Below are 18,142 nucleotides of genomic sequence, written 5' to 3'. Positions count from 1 at the left end.
AAAATAATTATCTTATATATTAGATATAATATACATTATTATAAAATTATAGTATTACCTATCTTATGAAATTCGAATTCTACTTAATATGATGTGCCGATGAATATTACGGAATAAAAGTAAAATAAAATTGCCATTTATTACTACTTTTGTAATGTCCAAAGCTAAGTATTTCGTCGAAATAAAAAAAAAGTTTTGGCGGGAAATGTTGACAGATATTAATAGATCTCGAATAGAGATGGAATTCTAAAAACCAAAACGTCGTTCAGAAATAGATGAAAAATCTAATTCAATAATTAATAGCAAGCTGTTCTTAGATTTTATCATGTATTGAATTAGTTAGTGCTATAGAAAATTGCGAAAAATATAGTTTTTGTTTGAGGTATTAATAAAAAGAATAGAAATCATTCTATCCCGCTTTCTCATGTCAATTTTCACCAGAATAGAATGAGAATAATGTAAAAATTGATTTTACAAGATGTGTATAACAATAGCTAGCAAACGCAGTTGTTTTTCCTAAAGTCGGATTAGTTTTAGATATAAATAGATATTTCATAGCTGTAGCACAGACTAATAATAATATACTACGTATACAAGCTGTAGTATAACTTTTAGTTCAAAACTTTCATATTAAAAATGGTGTGTTTGAAAAAAGAGTAAAATTGTCTATTCCAAGCGCTAATGCGGTCATTAACCTTTAGTTTCAAATGTTTAATAGGTACATAATTTTTTCAAATTTCTTTTGTACTTATATTTAAATAATTTTGGGCTATTGGTGTTTGGCATAGACAATATATGACAGAGTAAAGGTTTTATAGCTATAATATTATTATTCTTGTTAATTAATTTCACAGACTATAATTATTTAATATAATTATTTATAAATTTTTGAAACTAATTATTTTACGCCATTTTTAATATTGTCAACAGAATCTAGCATATAATTATTAAATTCGATGAGCTAATAATGTTCCATGTTTTGACATAATTATTATAAGATTAATTCTATTGCTGTATTGTTGTAATATAATATTAACTGAATAAAGGCCTATTCAGATTAGAGCAGTATCCGCTACCGCCGTGGGTAGCGGTATCCCGATGGCACGCGATTTAATCTCTTACGCAGTATATTATAGAGACTGTAATCGCGTACCGATCCGAGTACGGTAGCGAACAGCCCATCGGCATACCGCCCACGGCGGTAGCGGATACCACTGTAGTTTGAATAAGTCTTTGCAAATTTATCGACAGCCGAATTAAATATCTTTAAATTGTCCCGCTAATTATTAATTATTTATTAATAATAATGACAGGAAATCTCAGAGATGTTTTGAAATTTTAATGGCGACGTTAAGAATTTTTATTTATTTATTAATAATTATAAAGTGTAATTTATTGTAAATAGGGATTCGCTGTGTCGATTGAACACGTCCACGTTAAAATAGTAAAGTTCTTCATGTTATATTGTGTTTTATTTACCTACCAAAAACATTTAGTATTTAATTACTAGCTGTGCCCCGCGGTTTTACCCGCATTGCGCAGGTCCTATTGTTCTTAGCGTGATGATATGATATATATTATATAGGCTTCCTCGATAAATGGGCTATCAAACATCGTAAGAATTTTTCAAATCGTACCAATAGGTAGTTCCTGAGATTCGTGCGTTCAAACAAGCTAACAAACTCTTCGGTTTTATAATGTTAGTATTGATTTCACTAGTATTGGGGGGAAAATAGGATAAACTTGGTGCACCTATGGTTTCATAAACCAAGTGTACCAAATAACAGCCTATAAGCATAATCTAGCCGCATGTCCCGGATTTGCTCGAGTTGATCAGGAATAGGTGATTTTTAAAATCATTCCAGTACTTTCTGTATTATAGAAAGTAAATTAAACATTTTAGGCAGGTATACAGATATTAATGACTAGCTGCTCCGCGCGGTTTCACCCCCGTGGCTCCACTCCTGTTGCTCGTAGCGTGATGAAAGCTATAGTATAAAAAATACCTTATATAAAGCTATAGCTATAGCTATAGCCTATAACCTTTCTCGATAAATGGGCTATCTAACACCGAAATAATTTTTCAAATCGGATCAGTAGTTCCCGAGATTACTGCGTTCAAACAAACAAACAAACAAACAAACTCTTCAGCTTTATAATGTTAGTATAGATTATAAGAACTACAACACACAACTAAATAACTACATATTTTGTTTAAGTTTAATAGAAAAGGTTTTCTCAGTATAAAATCAGCAGGAAAAAGAAGCTGATATTTTATTTCATTACAAACAAATAAAAATAAAACACTTTACAACGTATTAAAAACAATTTATTCATCAAATGAGAGCTTTCCGCCCGTGACTACACTGTAAAATAATAATAGTATTCTTATCATATACATTATTATAATATCACGATTTAAAATGGTTTTGACGACAATGAAAATAAATACATAGGTATATATACAACTAGTGGTCCGCCCCGGCTTCGCCCGTGGTATATATTTCGAAATAAAAGGTAGCCTATGTCCTTTCTCGGGTATCAAAATATCTCCATACAAAATTTCATGCAAATTGGTTCAGTAGTTTAGGCGTGATTGAGTAACAGACAGACAGACAGAGTTACTTTCGCATTTATAATATTAGTATAGATAGTCTATTTGCTAAATGAAAGGACATAGACCGGGAGATATTGACAGAAATTATTGGATCATTTGTACCAGTATGGCGGTTCTTCAGGCCTTAGTACGTAATGATAAAAAGAAAAATAATGGTCAGAGCGCTGGTACCGGCGGCCTGATAAATTATGAATGCCAAACGATTTGTACCACAAAAACTTTAGTATTATCCGATAGCCCATAAAAAAGAAGAAGGCGGTAGTGTCATGCCATACTAAGTCATCTTTATTTTTGTCAGTATTTCCCGGCCTAAGGGCGTATTCAGAAAGAAAGCTTGAAACTTATAAGCGCTTATCGGCGCTTGTCATGTTCATATATTTTCCTGTCAGTGCTGGTAACCCGCGCAGGAAAATATATGAACATGACAAGCGCCGATAAGCGCTTATAAGTTTCAAGCTTTCTTTCTGAATACCCCTTTATTATTTGATTTTATTATATAACTATTTAAAATGTTGAATCACTTGTTAAACCAATCCAATGATATTAAACGTCAAAAAGGATAGGTTCCCAACACGATTCGAACTTCAAAAACGGCACACACGCACACACGTGACGTCAAAGTGAGATGGCATGATTGACTATCGTGAGCGAAAAAGAGACAACTAGTGTCTAATAATGCACATTTAAACGGACTCCCGGAGCGTTTTTTACTATGTACTTATCTATATTTCTAATTACAATATCACTGATGTTTACCATGAATATCGCTATACTACGCACTGAAAAGACAATCATTCATCACCTAATCCTTCAACTTTTCATTTTTATGTCCCCAAAGATCGCTTCCATCACCAGTTCTTGCCGCCCTGCTTCTAATAACTTCATCAGGCACTGTCTTCAGATCATACGCCCATCCAATCCACGCAAAGAAGTTTATAAAATGCGTCGTCATATTCAGGTAATTATTACCCAATTCAGCTGTTCTATAGTCCCAGGGATATACATGATGGTAATTGTGAAAGCCTTCCCCAAAAGCGATGAAGGAAACTGGTAGATTTTGTGTGGGTTTGATGTATTTGTCATATGGCTTGTTTCCCCACATATGGGCAGCGCTGTTGACGAGGAAAGTCCCATGGAGGTTCAGAACGTAACGGCCCATGGCTATGTACCAGGCGGTGTAGAGATCTTCGTTCCAGAAGTACCAGGGTATCAGGGTTGGCAGGAGGAAGGTGATTGTGCCGATCAAGGGGATCGCGTATCTGGAAATGAACATTCGATTAAAGAAAGTAAGTGAAAGGATACAGATAACAATATAATTATGTAATATTGACATAATTTAAAAGAGCAACTATGGCGTTTCTTGCCGATTCTTCTCCATAGATACTGCTTTCCGAATCGGTGGTAAATGTTAAAAATACTCATGTAATGACGATACGAAAGTGCTACTAAATAGTAGTCTAATTGAATAAATGAATGTTTGAGTTTGAGTTTGAGTTTGAATAGTTAAAAAGTACGTATTAAGTAGGTTGAAATATAGTTGAGCCTACATTTTCTTTCACGCTGAAGTCGTTATCGACTATACATGAAAAAATTAAGGAAATTCTAGGATAGAAACATTTATCTATGATAAAGGATATAATGCCCTTATAAATTCTTGTATTTCCCGTTCAAATTGTCCACTTTTGAAAAACAAAATTTAATTAATTTTAGTAGAACTTATCTATGGTCAGGCATCCGCCCCGGAATGGCGTGAAAGGATGCGGATTCGAGTCCCGCCTCGTGATCGAATTTTTTCTATTCTTAATAAATTTATATTTATAAAGCATTTGAATGCCACAAAACCAAAAATATCAAATTCAACAATATACTCACTTCTTCTGAAACCGCAGCACAGGGTTCGCGTGTATATCGCTCATGTCTATATACTTGCCCCTCGCCTTCACCTCCCTGTGTTTTCTGACCAATAACCAGCCCACGTGGGAGTAGAAGAAACCGCGCACGGCGTTGTGTGGATCCGCGTCTGTGTCTGTATATCTAAAGAGAAAATAATAAACACGATATTGACCATATGTGTGATACAGAAACAGATATACAAAAAATAACGTCAAACCAACGATTTGGAAAGTATTACTGAAGATCTTTTGTGCTAGGCTTCATGCAGTCATGCTACCTTATATTATAACTAGTGGTCGGCTTCGCCCGTGGTACATATTTAGTATCCTATGTCCTTCTCCTGGCTCTAAACTACCTCCCTGCCAATTTTCAGCTAAATCGGTTCAACCGTGCTTGAGTTATAAGTGGAGTAACTAACACGACTTTCTTTTATATATATAGAATGTTATTTTGTTTAAGTGAATAATTATTGTTCTATTAATAAACCTTTTTTTCATTTGTCTTCTTTTATTTGTGTTGTACCTATTTGATCTGCTTCTCCGGGACTTAAGTTGAAACATAATTTTAAGACTCATCAAAGCCAAAAATAAAACAGAGGTCAAAAAATCTTGTCCTACCTATGGTGCATCCTATGATCCCTGACCCAGTCCGTCGCAGTGTTCTGAAAAGCCAGCGTGTTCATCAGCATAAGTATGATTTGTAAGGGCATCTTGGCTTTATATGCTCTGTGGGTCCAGAGGCGATGGGCTCCTGCTGTCACTCCAACCGCTGCTAATATGTAGATCACCCAATCTATAAGTAATTTAAATAAATAATTACCGTTATAATAGTCAATTAAATCGTCCATAAATGCTCAATGTAATTTTTCTATTTTACTAGCTGTCGCCTGAGCTCAACCCGTGTAGATTTGGTTTGTAAGATTGTTAAATTTGGAAGTTATCAATAAGAAAAATTCAATAAACTAAAAATGCATTAAGCATTAACTGTAGGTAGTGTATAGACTGAATATATTAGGAAGAAACTTAAAATAATAATAGTTAAAAAAAACTAAAAAACACGCTTTTTATAGAAAACCGAACTAAAAAATAGAAAATTTTATCAAATTAGTGTATTGTAATCGGTCCTCAATAAATCTACAAAGTTTGAACGAAATCTGGCCGTTTAAAGTGGGTCAAAATCGCGCCCAAAGAAGTCGGTTACAAACATACAGGTGAAGCTAATATAAAGCGTGTAAAAATATATCAAATACATCTTCACAGTTACTCCGGTCTGCAACTTGCAAGGTACAGTATAAAGTCAGTAAAATAATCAGTGAACGAGCTTCACTAACAAAGGAACAAAAATAATAACTTTTCTCCATATTATGTTTACTAAATAAAATTCACTCACTAAAGAATATAGTAGGCCACAATGCTTTCGTAAAACCCAAATATATTGCGTAGAACATGCAAAAGTGTCCATAGCCAAACGTCACGAGATTTTTATATACTATATCATATTTCCTCGGCTCTGCCTGCGGTGCCACCAGCTTTTCTAGTGAATCTTCTGACACGTGGCCATTTTCAGTCACCTGGGTGTCATCTACGGGTTGTTCTGTCACGTCGGGCGCCATTTTGTTGCTGTAAATTGAAGTTATAACTACGTGTACTGTTAAATAAATGCAAACAATATAAATTTATAAACAATTGAAAAAAATCGACGGGAACTATGCGGGTTTTCCTTTAAAAACGCGGGCGAAACCGCGGGCGGAAATCTAGGCTTTACTAACATTGTAAAGCTGAAGAGTTTGTTTATTTGAACGCGCCAATCTCAGGAAATGTAGTTATACCTACATATAAACCTTTCTTTTCAATAGATAGGAATATAGGCCGAGAAAGCGAATGTTTTGTACTATGTAGTGATTCACATCCGTATCAAAATAATAAAATGGTTTGACTGAAGCTATAAGATCTTTTTTAATGCTTTTTTCGCACACGTGTTTTGCGGTAACACGCAATTATAATAATAATATAATAATTAATAAAATATTTATGAGTTCTTAAGCCCGGTAATGGAAAAATTATATCACTTCTTTTCTATTCAATGAAGGTTTTTTTTGTTTGTTTGAAAGTAAATTTTTTTACAGAAGTAAGTACCTACATAAATAAATAAATAAATCTATATAAACAAATAGTATGGGTTTTTGAAGTGAAACTTCTTTAGGCGCGTTGAGAGTAAAATTTCAAGGTCTCGCCGTGGCAATACAGTCACGTCATGGAGTAAGGCGACGATTTTGGTAGGTATCTTGCCAAAGAAGTTTCATTCCTGACACGTGTGCAACAAATATTAGAGCCTACTTATAAAATACTGTTTTATTATAATACTAGCTGTGCTCCGCGGTTTCACCCGCATTGATCTGCTCCTGTTGGTCTAAGCTTAAACGTGATGATATAGCTATAGCCTATAGCCTTCCTCGAAGAATGGAGTATCTAAAACAAAAATAATTTTTCAAATCGGACCAGTAGTTGAGATTAGCGCGTTCAAACAAACAAACAAACTCTTCAGCTTTATAATATTAGTATATGTAGATTAAGAATAAATAATGAACAATGAAAAGTAATCTATTTTCGGATAACGTGTCCTTCATTTTTTATCATATATCATTATAAAAACCAAAATAATTATATTCGTAATTAATTATTATAAAAAAATATTAATTGCAAGCTTTCCGCCAGCGGCTTGGCCCGCGTAGTCAAAGAAAAACCCACATACTTCCATTGAGATACTATTTACTACGTACTAGCTACTACACTATTTGTAACACGAGTTAGAGCCAAGCGTCTCAAACATCGCTTATATCTATGACCACAGACTAATAATAATATACTACGTATCTATGACTAACTATCCGCCCCACGCGCGCCCCGCACCGCCGCGCCGCGATTGTCGCACAGATTTTGTTCCTGGTGTCCTCTCTATCCATACTAATATTATAAATGCGAAAGTAACTCTGTCTGTCTGTCTGTTACTCAATCACGCCTAAACTACTGAACCAATTTGTATGAAATTTGGTATGGAGATATTTTGATACCCGAGAAAGGACATAGGCTATCTTTTATTGCGAAATATGTACCATGGGCGAAGCCGGGTCGGACCTCTAGTACTCTATACGTAGTAATAATACCTCAATGCATAGTTCCCGTTCGTGGGATTTCCGGGATAAAACCTATCCTATGCCCTTCTTCAGGTCTCAAGCTATCTGTGTACCAAATTTGAAGTAAATCCATGCAGTATACTTTTTGAGATAAGCCCGGACATACCTACATACAAATAGACAAACAGATAAAAATTCGAAAAAGTATTTTTTTGGCTTCAGTATCCATTGTAGATAACACCCCAAATATTCTTTTAAAAAAATATTCAATTGACTATCCTAACATTTTTATTAAAAAAATATATAAGTACCTATATTAATTACTAGGCTACTAGCTTTCCACCCGCGGCATCGCCCGCGCAGTCAAAGAAAAACCCGCATAGTTTCCGTTCCCGTGGGATTTCCGGGATAAAACCTATCCTATATGTCCTTTCTCGGGTATCAAAATATCTCTATCATGCAAATTGGTTCAGTAGTTAAGGCGTGATTAACAGACAGACAGACAGAGTTACTTTCGCATTTATAATATTAAGTAGTATGGATAGTATGGATGTACATATTACAAAATATTAAATACCATAACTATATTATTATAAAATAAAATAAAAACTAATAATATTTCGTGTAGTCCAACAAATAAGTGCATTAAGAACCTTCGTCCTTTTTGAAAACGCAGTTAAATAAAATTACATTTAAAATGTATTAGTGAAGCCCCGTGTCCCCTAGTAGGGTAAGGGGCAGATGCATTATCCATACATCTGTTTCACTCATCGATTTTTCTTTAGGGACAAGTAGGTGATCAGCCTTCTGTGTCCTGCCAGACCGAGACATTTTTTTTTATTAGTCTCCACCGGGAATCGAACCCAGGACCCCTCGGTCTACGCTCCCGCGTCAACCATTGTACCAAGGAGGCGGTCTTTAAAATACATAATATCTAATATCTAATATATCTAATATATCTAATATATTCTAATATATCTAATATATTATATTATAAAGGCGAAAGTTTGTAAGGATGTATGGATGTATGGATGTTTGGATGTATGGATGTTTGTTACTTTCACGTAAAAACTACTGAACCGATTACAATGAAATTTAGCACACATATAGAGGGTAACTTGGATTAACACATAGGATAGTTTTTATCCCGGAAATCCCACGGGAACGGGAACTATGCGGGTTTTCCTTTGCAAACGCGAGCGAAGCCGCGGGCGGAAATCTAGTATATATACATATTTACCTGCTTAGTTCAGTAAATGCATCTGAAGGGCATGAAAGCAAAAATTTACGATGAAAAATCGTGTAAAACTACTTAATACGTAGGTACTAATTACTTACGTACTTTTTATAGACATAGAAAAGTATTTTTATCATGAAATGTAACTATAATCCATACTAATATTATAAATGCGAAAGTAACTCTGTCTGTCTGTCTGTTACTCAATCACGCCTAAACTACTGAACCAATTTGCATGAAATTTGGTATAGAGATATTTTGATACCCGAGAAAGGACATAGGCCTTTTATTGCGAAATATGTACCACGGGCGAAGCCGGGGCGGACCGCTAGTAATTAATATAGTAAGAAAAACTAAAAACAAGGTGAAATTCATGAAATTATTGTATGGTCACCGATCCTTGATAAGTTACAAAGTACACTGAACAGTTTTGCATACCATAAGAAGAAAGTAAGGCCGCCTCTTGTACAAACTATGCCTTTCAGGTTTCTTTTGTATTTTAATGTTATTTTTGTCCTCATTTTGTTTGTGCAATAAAGTGTTAAATAAATAAATAAAATTCCCAACATTTTTTTTTTTTCAGAAATGATAAAAGTAAAAAAAAACAATTTTCTGGTCTCCTGTGTGTTTTAATTTGAATTGTTTGTAAAAATTTTGGAATAAGTGACAGATAGATAAGTAATTATGATGAATAAATATTTTTTTTTTATTTTTAAATGCATTTTTTTTTCTTTTGTGAGAAATCTTTACCCTTCCTAAGGGCCCCCAAACAAATTTTTATACGGGGCCCCGCCAAGGCACGCTACGCTTCTGATAATAAACGCAAATGATAACTTAAATATAAAACTAATACACAAAAGACCTCAATTTGAATTTGAATAAAATCTATAATGAATTCTTAAAAGTCACAGAAAAAGCAAAACTTACCGCACAAAAATCCGAGTTCAAAAAAATAAATTTTCACAAAAACTTTTTAATTTTTTATACACAAATTATGTAAAACGTGGTTCCTCACTGAGTTCGAAACTATTTATCATAGAATAAGTACGTTAGCTAACAATAACAGTTATTCAAAAGGCCATTAATATGACAATAAATAATTAAAAAACTTAAGATATTATTGATTATCTAATGTAATGAAAGAAAGATTGTTCACAGATCTATACTAATACTAGCGGTCCGCCGCGGCTTCGCCCGTGGTACCTACATGTTTAAACTATCCTATCTCTCAAGTTGGATCGAACTGCACATGGTGTGCGAATTTTATTATAATCGGTTAAGTGGTTTAGGAGTCCATTGAGGACAAACATTGTGACACGAGATTTATATATATTAAGATTATAAAGCTGAAGAGTTTGTTTGTTTGTTCTAAATTGTAATCTCGGGAACTACTGGTCCGATTTGAAAAATTCTTTCGGTGTTAACTCGAGGAAGGCTATATAATATCATCACGCTACGACCAACAGGAGAGGAGCCACGGGGGTGAAACCGCGCGGAGCAGCCAGTTTTTTATATTATTGGTTTAGTGGTTGTATGTTTATCTCTAGATGGAGAGGTTTCAAATTTCAATAAAAATTCCAAACGCAAAGTCGGGAAATAAGTAATAAAACAATGACTAATTTATTTCCTTAAGGGCCGAATTTTCAATCCCTGGTTAAAACTTAAGAGCCAGCGCGCACGAGCAACTTTGTCTCCGCAACTATTTTGTCTCTCCACCCATGGGCTAGTATGAAAGTGCGCGCACGTAGCGACGCAACTCCCCATACAATTGATGGGAGAGACAAAATAGTTGCGGAGACAAAGTTGCTCGTGCGCGCTAGCTCTTACACGATGATATAAAAATGTCACCTGTAAACTGTGTGTCAATTGCGTGCAATAAGAATACATTTTGAAATGGTAGATTAATACGTTATTCGACGAATAAGTTTTAACCGAGGATTGAAAAATCAGCTCTAATTTGTAATGGATTAGGGAGTATCCATAAATAGCGTGAGATATTTTGTGGGGGTCTAGTCAAATCTCATCTATTATAATCTTACGTCGCGTTGGGGAGAGGGGTCTCGACAAATATCACGCAATTTTTTTCTGATTGTAACAAAAAAATAAATAAAAAGCATCTTACGTAATTTATGGACGCCCCCTTAAAGGGTGTCTGATTTTTATACATAGAAAGAGAATTTAATAGTTATATAAAGTTTAAAAAGAGTAAAAAAGACACGCCCTAATAGTATAAAGATAAATTCACGTTATATTTTTTGTTATCAATCCCTAGGTACTATTATAAATGCGAAAGTAACTCTGTCAGTCTGTCTGTCTGTTACGCTTTCCCGTTTAAACCTCTCAACCGTTTTTGATGAAATTTGGCACAAACAAACTACCTTTTATCAAAACACCACGCGTGCGAAGTCGCGGGCGGAAGCTAGTTCCCTAAAAATGTACAAAGTTTGAATGAAATCTGTCCGTAAGTTGGTCTTACACATATATATCAAGGATCAAATAAGTAGTTATTTTATGACTTTTTTTTCCTGGGACACGGACGTAATCAGCCTTCTGTGTCCAATCAACATTTTTTAAGCTATTGCATAGCTTCTATCGCGGGCCTTGAGCGCGGCGACCGAATGTAAAAATTCCGTAACGAAATAACCTAACCACACTCCGACCGGCAAAGCGAAGATACTTTTTATGCTATGCAATAGCTTTACCGCGGCAGTCTCCGAGTGCCACACGTCTTTTTTTTAGTCTTTACCGGGAATCGAACTCAGGACCTCTTATGCATCCATCTCACCTCTTAAGCCATCATAGTTTTTATGATATTATATAATAGATTAATTATAAGAATTGCCAGTTTTTAATATTATTATCTAGTTAAGGTTATTTTTTATGACAAAGTATTTATTAATTAACTAGTTATTTCTCGTAAATAATTAGGTACTACACATTTCTTCAGATAATTCATGGAAAATTACCCTACAGTTGAAGGTACATTTAGTACTCCATTATATTATAATGAATAATAAAAACTGTTTTTATGTTGAATAATAATATTATTAATGCATGTTTCTATAAATGAGGTAGACATGACTTTTCACAATTTAAATCTTTTCCGCGCGCACTTTTCTAGAATTTTAGAAATTAGTCATATTTTCATATCTATACCTACTTATAATAACTCTTATCAAATACTAGACATTCCCCGCGGTTTCACCCGCATTGCTCCGCTCCTGTTGGTCTTAGCGTGATGATATAGATATTACCTATAGCCTTCCTCGATAAATGGGCTATCTAACTCCGAAAGAATTTTTCAAACCGTCCAGTAGTTTCCGAGATTAGCGCGTTCAAACAAACAAACTCTTCAGCTTTATAATATTAGTATAGATTATGAAAAACTAGCGGTCCGCCCCGGCTTCGCCCGTGGTACATATTTACGTTTTCTCTCAATAAGAACCTGCATCCTCGTACTTTCAAGGAATATAATAATAAAAAAATTATCGAAATCGGTCCACCTGTTCACGCGTGATGCCGTGACCAAGGAAAACGGGTTTCATTTTTATAGATATAGAAGTAAGTTCCATATAACAGCGGTAGGGTAGTAGAATAATTAATAATACACCATTTCATATTTTTTTATTATCTATTCTACATACATCAAGTAGTTTGACTAGAAATCAAAAAATAAATAATTTTAATTACATCTGCGAGTATTTTAAAAATAAATACAATAAAGTGCCTCTGATGGACGTATTATATTAATAATACTGTTTTTTATCGAAATAAAATTCAACTTTAATATATTTTAGGTTCTATATACAGAATGTCCCAAAAAGTAGTGATGAACGGAAGCTGGGAGATAGAGGACCTAGAGGGCTATCCGAATCATCGATGATATTTTCACTCACGGTGACGTCAATTATTGCACGTATCTTTCAGCTTAGCACACAAAAAAAATCGAGCATCTATCGCAATAATTCACGTCACCATGAAAATATCATCGTATTCGGCGATAGGTGAATAATTGAAAAAAAAATGTCATAACTCCGAAAATACGAAAAATCGCATGGAGGTGATTCGGATAGCCCAGTTCATTACTACTTTTTGGGACACCCTGTATACAAGGTGTAATCGATGTGATTATTCCGTAACTATTGCATATATCAAAAAACTTGACGTGTTTGATGTAAAATTTTTGGATATTTCTCGTTTTATTTTTATAAAGTTATTATTGTCATTTTACTCATTAGGTATATCTTCGATATCAGTTTAAAGTTTTTTGATATCTGCAATAGTTACGGAATAATCGCTTGTGCACACTTAACGATTACACCCTGTATATTTTAACATTAGAGATCAGAATATGGGAAATAAAAAAAATACTTTTATAAAACAAAAGTTTTCAAAATCTATTTTGTGCATAAAAATATGTTTAACTTACAAAACTATCAATAAATACATTTTAAATGCTAAAAACAGTAACAACATAAAAACTAACACATCTCTATTTAATATTTTAACAATAAGTACTACACATTGTATTTTTATATGTATAGAAAAAATATCCAAGATAATATATAGGCATATTTAAAATAAGTATTAATTATAATACAATTAATTTGTTTTTTAATCAGTAAAAAAATTTTAACAGACAAAAAAAATTAATACGTTTGGCGCCAAATTTAACTGTCACTTTATATACGTCTCTCTTTCACTTTCATGCTATCTCATTCCTTTTAAATGCAAATTATATAATGATATTAAAAATATGTAACATCTTTAAGTGTATGTTTTTGTTTTCATCAAAATCCTTGATAGATGAAATAAATAAAATAAATAATATTATTTTTTCTAAACAAGACAATTTATGGTAATGACAATATTGCCTTATTAATTTACACTATTATGAAAAAAAAGAAGCAAATCATGCTTTAACATCCCAAATATAGACCGTATTTTTACTCTAATAAGCGTATTGACCTATAATGACAGCATTTTCAATCTACCCCTATTTTTACAAAAATAAAACCAACTCACCATTTATTTATAATTTTATAAAGAATAGAAAAAATTCGATCACTCAGCGGGACTCGAACCCGCATCCTTTCGCGCCATTCCGGGGCGGATGCCTGACCAACTCAGCCACTCGTGACCCGCCAGAGCGATCGAATTTATTCTATTCTTTATAAATTTACTACATTTATATGAATGCCATAAAACCAGAAAAATCAAATTGCCATTTATTTTTCCTTGCAAAATATTCCTTTTTACACGACCTATCCAATCCCAAGAAAGTTATTTAAATATCTCTAAAATTTTTCTTTTCGGAAAACTTTTTACAAGCAAGGGTTCAAATCCCCCGTCATATTGACATGAGAGCACGTGACCTTCTGCCCCGAAGGCACGGCAACCCTGAACAACTTCCCTTGGGGCATACAGACACACACTTTGAACTGGCCTATTGCCCTATCCCCTTTATTCAGGGGCACGGCTATGGGCAAATATCGGACATCTATAAAAACCCCCTCTTTCCCACTAAGAACTATGGAACCATTTATGGATTTTAGGTAAATGTCCTGGTCAGCTGACCAATGGAGTAGTTTGGACTCCATGTGGGTTCCTTCAGCACCCTGGAGGTGGGCTGATGCTTCAGAACGGAGGAGTAGGTCTTCATCCACGGGGGAGGATATCCGCTTTGTGGAAACTTGCTGGAAAATTGAAAAAATACATGTTTAAAATACAAATTGCATATTGAAATATAGAATCCCTACTAAGTACTAATATTATAAATGCGAAAGTAACTCTGTCTGTCTGTTACGCTTTCCCGCTTAAACCTCTCAACCGATTTTGATGAAATTTGGCACAGACAATCTACCTTTTATCAAAACACCACGCGTGCGAAGCCGCGGGCGGAAGCTAGTTCCCTATAAATCCCTAAAAATGTAGACCCTGAGAAAGAACATAAGCTACCTTCTATCAAAACACCACGCGGGCGAAGCCAGTGCTTTAATAAGTATTGTTTTTTATTTTATCCTATATCTTTACTCAGTACCGTGAAATATGCCGACATTGCCTGCCATTGCATTCATATTTCACAAAAAATTTCTATGGAAACGTTAGTATTTTCTGATAGCATATGTTTTTCTTACATCGTGTGCATATATTTTTGTAGCAAATTTCCGTTCGCGTTAAGATGTAGAAGCCCTTCTGGCTAACATCGAGAGACACAAAACAACAAAAAAAGATAGCGATCTCTTCCATATTATTACCACATTATAAAGAGGCGGGTGAACAATAAATAAGGCCTATGTAAACAAAGAATTAAAAAAAAATGTGTGCGTGTACACACGTAAGAAGTGAAACTTCTTTATGACCTCATTTTATATCTTGTTAAAACGATATGCTATCCCTACTCCGCTAGAGAAAGTATACGTCGAATCACGCGTGGTAGGGATAAGAAAAAGATGGCGCGTAACGGAAAAATGTCACGCGTAACGAAAAAATGTTACACTAAATTTTTTCCAACCCCGATAAAGAAGTTTCACTTCAATAAATATCGAATTATATAATATACAATGAATAAAGATAGTGTTATACATATACAAAAATATTATACAGAACTTACCTTAGCAATCAAATTGTTCAATGGTTCAGTGATCGACATCTCAGCGCTGTTCGTGCTGAACACCGTCTCGCCGGTCGCGGGTTCGGTTAAATCGAACGAATTCACGCCCCGTATGAACACGCCCGAGTTGTTCACTGTTAGACGCGTGTCTGAGCGGGATAGACTGGAAATTTACAAAAAAATTGATATTTAAAACTACCCTTTTTTAAGTTATAAGACTTTCAAATTTAAATTCTACCAAATATGGTAACTTTTTATATAATAAAGATTTCTTGCAGATGTATGTGACGCATGTCAGAACGAGATAGACTGAAAATTAATAAAAAATGGAAATTTTAAAACTACCCTAAAAAAGCAATTACAACAAAATATATATAAATAAATGATAAATTAATAAAATTACTTTACTAATTGGGTTTTTTATTTCTTTTTTAGCCCCCAATCTCGTCACTCTAAAACATGTGTTATCGTTGAAAAAATAACAAAATAATGTAAATAAGAACTACCCCAATTTTTTGTCAATAAGAGATGTATTGCCCCCTAGTTCTAAGCTCTTAACAATAAATTGTACTATGTATATTCTTGTTAGTAAATCTTCATAAGTGCATTCACAAACTTGAAACTAGCCATCGCAGTTAACTTATTCCATCAAACTCAAACATTTATTTATTCAATTAGACTTCTTCGAGAAGCACTTTCGAATCATCATAACATATTTTAACATTTACCACCGATTCGGAAAGCAGTATCTATGGAGAAGATCCGGCAAGAAATTCTATAGTTGCTCTTTTAAAATCAACATGTCATCCATCCATGATAATCAACGTTAGATATATATCAATTACAATAACCAGTTATTGATAGCGAGTTAAATATTGTTTATAATATACTAGCTGCGCTCCGCGGTTTCACCCGCGTGGCTCCTCTCCTGTTGGTCTAAGGGTGATGATATATAGCCTATAACCTTCCTCGATAAATGGGCTAACTAACGCCGAAAGAATTTTTCAAATCGGACCAGTAGTTCCTGAGATTAGCGCGTTCAAACAAACAAACTCTTCAGCTTTATAATATTCATATAGATATAAGAATCACAGGACAGATCTTTGGCATATATTATGTAGTTACATATTACTATGTAAAATTAAATTATAATATTGACATGATTTTAAAAGAGCAACTATGAAGTTTCTTGTCGGTTCTTCTCCATAGATACTGCTTTCCAAATCGGTGGTAAATGTTAAAAATATGTATTGACGATTCGAAAGTGCTTCTAAAAGAAGTCTAATTGAATAAATAAATGTTTGAGTTTGAGTATATATTGAATGAAATTGATCTGAACTATAAATCGCACTAAGCACTTACCGAGTCTGCAAATTGAACAGCACAGATCCATTCTCACTGCTTATCACCATGGGAACATCTTGGAAGCTTTCAATCAGTCCATCTTTCTTGTACACATGATCCAGGTTCGTTTCACCAAAGAATTTTATAGCATTGTGCTCTGGTAGGAACTCCATGCTTTCTAGACCTGAAATTATATTTTACTGTCTTTCCGCCCGCGTTTTCATAGAAAAACCCGCATAGTTTCCGTTCCCGTGGGATTTCCGGGATAAAATTTATCCTATGTGTTAATCCAAGTTACCCTCTATATGTGTGCTTAATTTCATTGTAATCGGTTCAGTAGTATTTGCATGAAAGAGTAACAAACACACACATATACATCCTCACAAACTTTTGCATTTATAGTATAGGATAGGAAGGAAGCAGGAAGGATAGTAGGATAATAAGACAGTTGTAGGACAGTTTTTAGATATTTGTTTAGTTTTTCTACCTGTAGCTTCACACATGAAAGTCTTACTGAACTTATATTTATATTGAAGTCTTATGGAATTATATTTATAACTGTAGTAAAAAGGAGCCTATATCGTTAATTAGCCTCCAAACTATCTCCAGACACAAACATATATACCATAAAGTTAGTATGGATATTAATATTTTATAAAGATTAGGTTTTTGTATGTATGTAGGCGATAATCTTTAGAAGTACTGGTCCTTGCCGCTGGTGAAAATACCTTCAAGACCAAAGTTTACTATTAAGGAGTCATAAAAAGATTGGTTTGGGATATAATATAGAGTGGTCACTTAACTGTTTCAATATTAACTACAAAAAATTCCGTTTTTAAAGGTCTAAATTAATAGAACTTACTACTTACATGCTGGATTTTAAACTACATAGACTTAAGACTTACCTTGACCAAGTCGTAATACAGCGAGTATAATAAAAGTTAAAATAAGGTTTCCAATCGCCAGAATAAACAATAAACACACCAATGTCCAAAACACGAAGGTTTTTCGACCTTTATACACATTTTTACTAACATCATTCCCATTGGTATCGGAATAATTGGTTTTTAATAAATTCTTGTGAGGCAGTGACGGAGTTTTGGTTATTAGAGCTCTTTCAGCGCGTTGCCTTTCTAACGTGTTGTCAGACATTGTTTCCGACAGCGGTGATATCCCACGTAGATTTGTGAGCATTTCTATGTTTTTATACTATTTTGAGATAACTATTTAAAAATAGACTGATGGACTGATTTATTTACTGTATTGACGCAATCTTCAAAACTCAAATTATTGAGCGAAAGCATT

The 18,142-nt window shown here is 34.0% G+C and overlaps 2 protein-coding genes across 2 annotated transcripts; both read right to left on the bottom strand.

The window, feature by feature from the left end:
• Positions 1-3,397: 3,397 nt before the first annotated feature.
• Positions 3,398-6,123, bottom strand: LOC149896309 (acyl-CoA Delta(11) desaturase-like). Its single transcript, XM_090118287.1, has 4 exons — positions 5,900-6,123; positions 5,128-5,302; positions 4,490-4,651; positions 3,398-3,876 (listed from the first exon to the last, which is right to left on the bottom strand). Exons 1-4 carry the CDS (start codon positions 6,120-6,122, stop codon positions 3,420-3,422), a joined length of 1,017 nt encoding a protein of 338 aa, XP_089974413.1. The 5' UTR covers position 6,123; the 3' UTR covers positions 3,398-3,419.
• Positions 6,124-13,911: 7,788 nt separating this feature from the next.
• On the bottom strand, positions 13,912-18,074 carry Scgbeta (sarcoglycan beta). Its single transcript, XM_090118286.1, has 4 exons — positions 17,743-18,074; positions 16,856-17,021; positions 15,494-15,656; positions 13,912-14,576 (listed from the first exon to the last, which is right to left on the bottom strand). The coding sequence occupies exons 1-4, from the start codon at positions 18,029-18,031 to the stop codon at positions 14,205-14,207; spliced, it is 990 nt and encodes a 329-aa protein (XP_089974412.1). The 5' UTR covers positions 18,032-18,074; the 3' UTR covers positions 13,912-14,204.
• Positions 18,075-18,142: the final 68 nt, after the last annotated feature.

Source organism: Colias eurytheme, chromosome 29 (assembly GCF_061535395.1).
Source record: "Colias eurytheme isolate Ceu_HAF_F1 chromosome 29, ilColEury1 Martin Lab GWU primary, whole genome shotgun sequence".
Classification (NCBI taxonomy): Eukaryota; Metazoa; Arthropoda; class Insecta; order Lepidoptera; family Pieridae; genus Colias; species Colias eurytheme.
This window is presented reverse-complemented; position numbering and strand designations above follow the sequence as displayed.